The sequence below is a fragment of the Arachis stenosperma genome, chromosome 3, assembly GCF_014773155.1.
Source record: "Arachis stenosperma cultivar V10309 chromosome 3, arast.V10309.gnm1.PFL2, whole genome shotgun sequence".
Classification (NCBI taxonomy): Eukaryota; Viridiplantae; Streptophyta; class Magnoliopsida; order Fabales; family Fabaceae; genus Arachis; species Arachis stenosperma.
The window spans coordinates 141,936,176-141,947,780 of NC_080379.1; the positions used below are offsets into that span (position 1 = coordinate 141,936,176).

At 32.1% G+C, this 11,605-nt stretch overlaps 1 protein-coding gene across 1 annotated transcript; it reads left to right on the forward strand.

Moving 5' to 3' along the window:
• The first annotated feature begins 391 nt into the window (after positions 1-391).
• On the forward strand, positions 392-3,294 carry LOC130965304 (probable beta-1,4-xylosyltransferase IRX10L). Its single transcript, XM_057890057.1, has 4 exons — positions 392-826; positions 1,458-1,846; positions 2,015-2,256; positions 2,519-3,294. Exons 1-4 carry the CDS (start codon positions 721-723, stop codon positions 3,030-3,032), a joined length of 1,251 nt encoding a protein of 416 aa, XP_057746040.1. The 5' UTR covers positions 392-720; the 3' UTR covers positions 3,033-3,294.
• The last annotated feature ends 8,311 nt before the right edge of the window (positions 3,295-11,605 follow it).

Consider the following 11,605-nt stretch of genomic DNA (forward strand, 5'->3'; position numbering starts at 1 on the left):
ATGTTAGTTTAAAAAAGTGATAATATCAAATTTGAACATTTAACTAACAAATGCTAAGAATATTTGTCAAAGTTCTTAATAAAAACAAAAAAATCATATAACAAAAAATGATTAGATAATTTATGTATATTTAACTAAAAATATAAATTTTATACATTGTTTGTATAAAAATATTCTAACAAATAGTATATTATTACATAAGATTAATTAAAATTTAAATTTATTATTTAAATACATAATTTATTTAGATAACCATAATAAAATATTTTAAAATTAAATTCCTAACTAGTTAATATAAATAAAAAATATATCCAAATCTTGACTATTCTTTTGAAATGAAAATATATTGGTGGCACCAAAACAAAAACCTATTAGGGGAATAATGGAGTCGTTTAGAATACAAGTTGACGTAAATGGTTGTCTGAGATTGACGTGTTATCCAACCTGCCTTGAAGAAAACCGCATTAAACCAGAAAAATCCCCATCCAAGCCCGAGATTCAAAGCAAATTCACTTCTTTCTCTTGTCTTTCCCTTTCGTTGAAGCTGATTTGCTGTGTGAAGAAGAAGCCCCATTCCTAAGAAACCCTCCCACAACCGCTTTCCCTCGCGACTTCTTAACCATCGCCTCCTCGTAAACATTCGTTTCCTTATTATTATAGCTCTTCACTTACCCTTCTTCCTTTTCTTCTTGGGGTTGTGTCACCGAGCTAAACATAAAAATGGGACCTTTGAAGTGGGCTCTTCTTGGGGTTCTTCTTTCTGCTTCTCTCTTTGCAACTGATTCTGTCGAGCTGCGCAGGAACCAACCCACCGAAAGGATTTCAGGTGATTTTGGTTTTCTCTACTTCTTTCCTTTATTTTGGATTGAGGTTTAGTAGTGTATTTGAGGTTGCAATTTCAATCAGAAAGCATTGTTAGTTACTCTTAAGATCCAAATTTTTGAAGTTCCAAGCCTTCTAGTTAGATACTATAAATACTAAAACATATATTGTTTCAAGTTTAATGACGTAGCATAATCCATTTAGGAGCTGAGGTTGTTTTCTCCAATGATTGGCAATGCCATAATTACCTATTAACTATATTGAGTAACTTCAGAATTAATGGATTGGCTGTGCTGACTCTTACCTGTTTTCCATAAATGGTCTGTGTTTAGCAATAGTAAGTTATGCATTGAAATTACTTCGATTAGTTAAAGAAGGATTTCACTTGAAGGGCGTGCCCCAGACAGATTCTTGTCTTTTGTAGTTCTGCTCTAGTTGGTATTTTATTTACATCTTCCTAAAGATCAGTGCCGACAATTAGGTCTAGAGCTTTGAAAATGCATAACTGCATATGTAAGGTGCTTATAGCCTTCTACGCAGTCTTGTGTGCTATTTCTACACTTGCATTAAGCAATTTTGTTTCTGGAGAGATCATTCTTTAAGCATTTAGCGTGCTGTTGTCAAATTGATTGTAGGTAGTGCTGGTGATGTATTGGAAGATGATCCAGTGGGAAGGTTGAAAGTTTTTGTTTATGAACTTCCAAGTAAATATAATAAGAAAATTCTGCAAAAGGACCCAAGATGCCTCAACCATATGTTTGCTGCCGAGATCTTTATGCACCGGTTTCTGTTATCTAGCCCTGTCCGAACTCTTAATCCTGAAGAAGCTGATTGGTTTTATACCCCTGTATATACTACCTGTGACTTGACACCAAATGGTCTCCCTTTGCCCTTCAAATCACCACGAATGATGAGAAGTGCCATACAGCTTATTTCTGCAAATTGGCCTTATTGGAACCGGACAGAAGGTGCTGATCATTTCTTTGTAGTTCCTCATGACTTTGGGGCATGTTTTCATTATCAAGTAAGAAATTTAGTATATAAATTTTTACTTTCTATTATTTATATCACTATTAGTGCTACTTAACTATTTGAACCAAATGTGTAATTTCTTGAGAAGTACTCCCACTTCCACCATTAATGCGGATTGTGGATTATCCTTTGTGCATTTATATTATTTATGTTGTCTCAGGAAGAAAAGGCAATTGAGAGAGGGATTCTTCCGCTGCTACAGCGTGCAACATTGGTTCAAACATTTGGACAGAGGAATCATGTATGCTTGAAAGAGGGTTCAATCACCATTCCTCCATATGCTCCACCACAAAAAATGCATACACATTTAATTCCTGATAAGACCCCCAGGTCCATTTTTGTTTACTTCAGAGGACTTTTTTATGATGTTGGAAATGACCCTGAAGGTGGATACTATGCAAGGTAGTTCTTTTACAAGTTCATTGGAATTTTCGGATGCAGGACCTTTTCATTTATTTTCATCTTATGAAGAATGAATGACTTTGAGTTATATAATTAATAAAAACTGGTTAACCATATTGAGATTAATTATATTCATGGCCGAAGCCTCTGATTGAAAATTGAAGAAAATAAAAAATGATGTTTGGTTAATGCATTTATGCTTTCATAACAGATCAAACTCAGGATGGAAAAATTATCCTGACTTTGTTTTTGAATCTTACAGAGGTGCAAGAGCAGCAGTGTGGGAGAACTTTAAGGACAATCCATTATTTGACATTTCCACCGAACATCCAACCACATACTATGAGGACATGCAACGAGCCGTGTTTTGTTTGTGTCCGCTTGGATGGGCCCCTTGGAGCCCAAGATTGGTTGAGGCTGTGATATTTGGTTGCATCCCTGTTATTATTGCAGATGATATTGTCCTGCCATTTGCTGATGCAATTCCATGGGAAGAGATTGGGGTGTTTGTCGATGAGGAGGATGTCCCTAAGTTGGATACTATACTCACATCCATCCCACCAGAAGTTATACTAAGGAAACAAAGATTGCTTGCTAACCCTTCCATGAAGCAAGCTATGCTTTTCCCACAACCTGCTCAACCGGGAGATGCTTTCCATCAAGTTTTGAATGGCCTTGCCCGGAAATTGCCACACGACAAGAATGCGTTCTTGAAACCAGGGGAGAAGGTCTTGAATTGGACTGCTGGACCTGTGGCTGACCTTAAACCTTGGTAGCAATTGTAACAGTTTTCTGAGGCTATCAGGATATTTTATATTTCTTGGTCAGTCCTCCCAAATTGTTCATATGGGTTTGGTACTTGAGATGCATTTTCTTTTTTGACATTGTAAATTTTGATGTCTTGTTGGACAAATCATTAGATCATGTAATCCATTTTACAGGTTGATCGGTATCATAGTATGCTTACACTTATTGCTGATCACGACTATTGAAATCAAAATCAAATTGGTGGCAATACAAATGTCTCATATCTATGTTTTCCTGTTCTGATTATAGTAATTAACTCTACAATCTCGAATGAGGACTTTGATGGATTGACCTGTTTGTGCTTGTCATGAGAACAATAAAAATTAACATGGTTTTATGTTTTGGTAAACTTCTGGTTTTGTTCTTCAAATTACCCAATTTATTATTATTATTATTTTGAGGAAGCTGTTGACTACGTACCATTTCACATTTGTTTTGGATAGGGTGGTTGGTGGTAAAGAGATAAATACTGCTTATTCTTCTTACATTTTTGTAGTTGGCTAGTTGTTAAATTCGATTTTCTTTTGTGATCCATTTATTTATTTATAGTTGAATTGATTTTGATTCATGGTGTATATAAATTTGTCATATAATCTAATGCCCCTGTCAGTGACGGACCAAGAAAATTTTAGGAGTGGGGTAAATATATATATATATATATATATATATATATATATATATATATATATATTAAATAAGTTTTGTTAAATATTATTAATTATATAGAGATATAAAAATTAAAAAGAGTTAGTGAACACTTTTATTTTTAAAATACTATTCATTATATATTATTTATAAAAAATATTTTTTTATTTCTAAAATTTAAAATTAAAATATTTTAATTAAATTATAGATAACTTATTATCCTAACTAATTTTTTTTACACATTTAATAATAAAAGATTGAATTAACTAGCATATTAGCGCCTAAATGATATATTAGTATTTATAATTTGAAATTAGAATTATATATAAATACTAGAAAAATTAGATTTTTATATGAAAAGTATGTTTATACAAAATAATAGAAACATAATTTATAATTTTTTTATTTTTTTTAAAATAATTAAATTTGTTATATATTTTTTAATTTAATTTTGATATAATATTAATTAGATAAAAGATTTTATGCATCTGTTTAATTATATATTATAATTAAAATATTTTTTTATCATTATTTTTTAAAATAAAAAACATATTCTAAATTTAGTAAATTAATCAGTTCATTTTAAAATTTTATATGTAACATAAGTACATATAATAGAATAAAAGATAAAAAATAAGTAATAAGGATGAATAAATCGAGAATAAAATAAAATATATAAAGTCACAAAAAAATAAAATATTAGATTAATACCTAAACTATAATTGTTTGAATTAAAAATTGCAATTAAAAATAACAAAAAGAGAAATAATGAAATTGAAAGATACATAGAGTCATGGAAAGCTATATAAAAAAATTGGAAAATTTAAAATTTACTTTTTAACGAAGAGAAGATAACCACTAGGCAAAGAATAAAAAAAAAAGTTGAAAATATAAACATAAAAAGAGGGTTTAAGAGAACAAAAGAATGACGTACAATAATTAAATTTGATTAGGTTAAATAATAGTCAAATGATGGAAAAATAAAAAAGTAAATTTAAAATTTTAGCTAATTAAATTTATTTTATTTGTAATAAGATCATTTAAAATTTAAAGTGAAAACATATTATATATAACTATATTTTTCAAAATAAAAATTAAAAAAATACTATAAAAACAAGTGCCCCTCATTGTTGTGCTTGGTCCGTCCCTAGCCCCTCCTATTAGGAAGGCCAATTTTTTTTATTTTGTTGGCAGTGTTTGTGGAATAACTTAATAAGGTCAATCTGATGCTCCATCGATATCTATAAACGTTAAAATTATATCAATAATAATAAATAACGAACTTTTCTTTATTAAAAAAAAAAAATCAACAAGAAGTCTTATTCTATAGCTATCGGGTGATTTACCTTCTCAATTAGTTGAGTCGTTAAAGTTTTCTTTTTATAGGTAACCCTGTTTGAATTTTTTTTATTCCATTTAGCGTTTACTTTCGTTTCTATCAGGGAACATTGAGGAATAACATAACATTAAGGCTTTATCTGGATATAGAAAAGAAAATAAAAAAATAGAAAAAAGAAAATAAAAGAAAAAAATATAAAAAATAGAATTATTTGTGTTTTGTTTGAATGAAGAGAAAATAAATAAAAAAATAAAAAAAATTTTAAATAAAAAAATTATAATAATATAAAATTACATTAATATTCTTATAATAATAAAATAAAGTATAAATATTTTTATTTAGTTATATTTTATTGTATTTTATAAATATTATAAAATATTTATAATTTTATATATTTTATTTAAATTATTTATCTAATATATATATAATATTTAAATGTGAATTTCTATTATAATAATATATTAAAACTATTAAAATTAAATTTATATTGATAATTATTAATAATAATAGAACTATGAATAATATTGTAAATATACAAAAGATAACATTTTTTTATTTTCTTACTTGTAATAAAGAAATTTTTTTTTCTATATTCTTAAGTATCCAAACAAAAAAAAATAAAAATTTTCACTCATTTTTTTTTTAATTTTTTTACTAAAAATAAGAAACTCGAACCCACAATTTTTTAATTAAATATGAGAAAGTTATGTCATTTGAGTTATTACTCATTGACTTCTCTTATTTTCTCTTAAACTAAACATAATGTAAAGTTAAATCATGCCCAACAGAAAAACTAATATAACATTTTAATGTTGTTTTAATTTAATAAGAAATGATAGATATAGTATTCATTTGTCAGAGGTAACTAGTTTAGCTAATTATTTTATATACTATTTTAGTGTTGATGAATCACTCAAATATAGGTGATTTGGCGTTTAACAAACTTTTAGGAGCCTTTGTGACACAAACAATTCGACAGAAGTGTATTGTAGAGAAGAATATTTTTTTTATTTATAAAATACCATCCGCGTAAAACGTATTGCCAATATGCGAGAGTGTATTATAAAAAAAAATATTATTTTTGTTAGTAAAAATACAATTTATAGGACGTATTGTCAATCTGTGAAAGGCGTATTGTCAATTTCTAATTCCGTTAAACATTTTTTTGTCCAATATGTGTGTTTCATACAACAATATCAAAATAAAAAATTGAATTAATTTATACACGTTACAATATATTAATGGCACAGATTCCTCTTCTTTCGATCTATTTATTCATTTATAACATATAAAAATTAATACCAATTTTTTACATAACGAGTTTAAGCTATTTTTTTTAATAATATCGTATTAGCAATTCTAATTAGAGATAAATATTGTTTTGCTCCTTAACACTTAGAGTCAAAATCGAAACCGTCCCCAACATAATTTTTTATTTAGAATCGTCCTTAACGTTTCACTTCATATTAAAATTATTTTTTTAATAAAATTTTTATTTTATTACTAAAATATCCCTATTCAAATAAAAAATTCTAAAATTTTAAAAAAGAAAAGAACGTGGGAGGAGGGGAGAAAGGAAAAGGGAAAAGGACAGGAGGGGGGAGGAAAAGGGAAAAGAGAGAGTGGCAAGGGTGAAGGGGAAGGGGGAGGAGGGGGGACGGCACTGGCGAAGCTTAGAGTCATCATCGCCATCGGGAATCAGAGCTCGCGAGGGAGAGAGGAGACGCGAGCCAGGGATAGAGCTTGGCTCGTTCCGCGGTGGTTGGTGGTGCGGTATTTGACAACCCACAAACTAACTGGCAAGTGCACCAGGTCGTACTGGTGGTACGAAATTGTGATCACTTCTTTTCACAACTCAAATAATCCCTAGTAATGGCCCCAAAGACTTGGTGTTCAATACCATGGCATAAACACAACTTCGCACAACTAACCAGCAAGTGCACTGGGTCGTCCAAGTAATAAACCTTACGCGAGCAAGGGTCGATCCCACGGAGATTGTTGGTATGAAGCAAGCTATGGTCACCTTGTAAATCTTAGTCAGGCAGACTCAAATGGTTATGGGTGATATATGAATAAAACATAAAGATAAAGATAGAGATACTTATGTATTTCATTGGTAAGAGCTTCAGATAAGCGTATGAAGATGCTTGTCCCTTCCGTCTCTCTGCTTTCCTACTGTCTTCATCCAATCCTTCTTACTCCTTTCCATGGCAAGCTGTATGCAAGGGTTTCACCGTTGTCAGTAGCTACCTCTCATCCTCTCAGTGGAAATGTTCAATGCACCCTGTCACGGCACGGCTATCCATCTGTCGGTTCTCGATCAGGCCGGAATAGAATCCAGTGATTCTTTTGCGTCTGTCACTAACGCCCCGCCCTCAGGAGTTTGAAGCTCGTCACAGTCATTCAATCATTGAATCCTACTCAGAATACCACAGACAAGGTTTAGACCTTCCGGATTCTCTTGAATGCCGCCATCAGTTCTAGCTTATACCACGAAGATTCCGGTTAAAGAATCCAAGAGATATCCACCCAATCTAAGGTAGAACGGAGGTGGTTGTCAGTCACACGTTCATAGGTGAGAATGATGATGAGTGTCACGGATCATCACATTCATCAAGTTGAAGAACAAGTGATATCTTGGAACAAGAACAAGCGGAATTGAATAGAAGAACAATATTAATTGCATTAATACTCGAGGTACAGCAGAGCTCCACACCTTAATCTATGGTGTGTAGAAACTCCACCGTTGAAAATACATAAGAACAAGGTCTAGGCATGGCCGAATGGCCAGCCTCCCAAAGTGATCAAAAGATCTAAAGATCAACAGATTCCAAAGATCAGAAGATGAAAATACAATAGTAAAAGGTCCTATATATAGAGAACTAGTAGCCTAGGGTGTACAGAGATGAGTAAATGACATAAAAATCCACTTCCGGGCCCACTTGGTGTGTGCTTGGGCTGAGCATTGAAGCATTTTCGTGTACAGACTCTTCTTGGAGTTAAACGCCAGCTTTTATGCCAGTTTGGGCGTTTAACTCCCATTTTGGTGCCAGTTCCGGCGTTTAACGCAGGGAATTCTGAAGGTGACTTTGAACGCTGGTTTGGGCCATCAAATCTTGGGAAAAGTATGAACTATCATATATTGCTGGAAAGCCCAGGATGTCTACTTTCCAACGCCGTTGAGAGCGCGCCAATTGAGCTTCTGTAGCTCCAGAAAATCCACTTCGAGTGCAGGGAGGTCAGAATCCAACAGCATCTGCAGTCCTTTTCAATCTCTGAATCAGATTTTTGCTCAGGTCCCTCAATTTCAGCCAGAAAATACCTGAAATCACAGAAAAACACACAAACTCATAGTAAAGTCCAGAAAAGTGAATTTAAACTAAAAACTAATAAAAATATACTAAAAACTCAACTAAATATACTAAAAACATACTAAAAACAATGCCAGAAAGCGTACAAATTATCCGCTCATCACGTACCAAGTAATACCTTACGTGAGTAAGGGTCGATCCCACAAGGATTGATGGATTAAGCAACAATGGTTAAGTGATTGGCTTAGTTAGACAAACAGAAAAGAGTGTTTTGGTATTCAAAGAACATTAAACAGTAAATTAAGAATTTCAAAAAGCAAGCAGCAATGAGTTGGAAATAAACTATGGAGAAAACAGTTAAAGTTTCAGAGTTATCTATTTTTTCGGATTAATTTTTCTTACTAACTAATTTAATCATGCAAGATTTAATTCTTGGCAAACTATATGTGACTTGACCTTAATTCCTTAGACCTTCCTAGTCTCCTCTAAAATTCATCAACTGCCAATTTCTTGGTCAATTAATTCCAATTAGAAGGTGAAGTTCAAATTCCAGTTTATATGCCACAAAAATCCTAATTATCCAAAAATAAGGGGATTATATGTCACGTATTATGTTAAATACAAACAATTAGAAATTTAGGATAATATGTTTTCAAGTTGTTGTTCAAGTAAAGAGTTTTTCCAAGTTTTACAAGAACTTAATTAGAACATGGGTCATACTTCCGTTCCACCCAAATTCATAAAATAAAGAACGAAAACAAATTATTGAAATATAAATCAAAACATGGATTAAATTAGAAAGATCAAACGAATCAATCCATACAAATAGACAGAGCTCCTAACCTTAACAATGGAGGATTAGTTGCTCATGACTCGGTGAAAATAAGGATTCTGGTAAAATGTACAGAGTTACCAATCTGATGGCATCTAAATTCCTATTTATAACCAATCCTCATAAATTTAAAATCTAATTATCTCAAATTAAAAATAATATCTTTTCCTCAAAATAAGATTTGAATTTAAATTCGAATTAATTAACAAGTCTTCAGCTGATGGGTGGGGACCACTTGATTTGTCCATTCTGCAGCTTCTAATATGTGTTTTCTAGGCTGGAAACTGGGTCAAAATAGCCCAAAAATTGCTCCCAACATTTTTCTGCATTTTTCTACACGTGGCGCATGTCACGCGGACGCGTCGATGGTTGCAACAACCTCTCTTCACCCCTTCTAGAAACAAAATCAAATTCGAATTTTGAAAGTCAGTTAGGAGATGAGTTTAGAATTTTGAATTATGGATAGGAATCTAATAACCGCCTATCTTTTGAATTTAAAATTATCCCAACCACCCTACCACTGAAAGTATATAAATAGGGGTACACTCATAGGTAGAAGATCACTCCTCTCAAATACTAATCCTCTTCATTCTCTCTCTTCAAAAAATATATTCTGTGTGCAAACACAAGAGGCAAGCTCAAAAGAAGCGTTAGAAAAAAGAGTAGGAAATTATGCTTTTCTTACTTTTATGTTGGCATGTAGTATGCTCTGTTTTATTTTCTTCCATCCATGCATGGCTACCATCTTTCATGTATCTTATGGCATGAATTATTCTTTGCTTATCTCTCATCTACATTGATCATGATTATCTATTATGTCAATTATACCCTCTTGAATCCATTAATATGTATCCCATATTTTTTCTATGTGCATTTACATGACATTTTAATTACTATTCCTTTAATGTTGAGAGTACATGCCCCTTTATAACGTTTTATTTAATTATTTAACATACTCTAATTTTACTATGTGCCCTTACATGACCCTTTGATACCGTTACATTATTATTATCCCTTTAATGTTGAGAGTACATGCTCCTTTTTGTGTCTTGTTCAAGGTACCCTATTCTATTATGTGCAACTAAATGACCTCTTATATCATTATGTTATTATTGCTCCTTTAAATTAAGATCAAGGGTATATACTTCTTATAATATCTAATTCAAGTATTTCAAATACCCCCTTTCTTACTATATGCACTTAGATTATATTTTATACATTATATCATTAAGGGTACATGTTTCCTTACAATTGTTTTATTCAACTAATTAATATCCCCCATTTTATTACATGAAATTATATTAACTTTTATACCATTAGATTAATAATAATATTTCCTTGAGTTAAGAGTACATGCTCTCTTATAACTATTTTATTCAACTATTTAAAATATCCTATTTTTTTATTATGTACATTTATTTTATATTATTAATACCCCTCTAGGGACGAGAGTACCTACTTTCTTATAAAATCTTATTCAACATGCTTATTTTATCATGGTATATGTCTCTCCTCTTGCATGATCTATTCTTGTATATGCCTAAATAACCATACTTGTTAATTAAACTGAGGGAATGATCCTTCGGTAAGGGAAGGTGACCCCAAGACAAGATATCGAGATGATCCATCGGTAAGGGAGGGTGATTGATCGAGATGATCCTTCGATAAGGAAAGGTGATCGCCAAGACATTCGAGATAAGAACCTTCGGTAAGGGAAGGGGACTCTCATTTTATACCGGTTTGAGTTCAATATCTTTTATAAAAGTTATAAGTTAAGGAAAAGAGAAAGTATAAGGCAAAGTTTGATCATGATGATGTTTTTTTCTAAAGATTTATTTATGAACATGTCGACGTTTCATATGTTACTATTCTTCTATTTTTCCTATGTGCCTTTCTTTTTACCTATGTGCTTTACAAGAAAGAATCATATTACATGCCATATCGTACGACTTTTTTTAAAATCCCGCACGTGAGCTGGAGATAGGCATGGAGGTGTTGCATATCACTCCTACTGAGACCTTAGGTTCTCATCCCTTTTCTTTTCCCATACTGTCTCCAGAGGAACATGGCACAGCAGATAGAGACGACGCAGTGCCCTCCGAAGGTAACTTCTGAGTATGACCTCTCGAAGCACGCGTGGATAGTTACGACCACTACTACCATGCTCCAAACTGTCTACTTAGGTCGAGAGTTCGTGGAGAAAGAATCCCAGCTGCCCGTCGAGTCTTAGTTCATCCCACATAACGGAACCGGATCTTCACTGCGCGGAAAGGTGTTGGTGGAAGACCACTGGTACCCCGATTCGTGAATAACTGAAGGGTCCCGATCAAGGTTAGGATGGGAGCCTCTTCGACGAAATTAGTTAGGATGTATTAGTTTCTTTGTTATAATTACCTCTAAGCATTTTATTTTGAA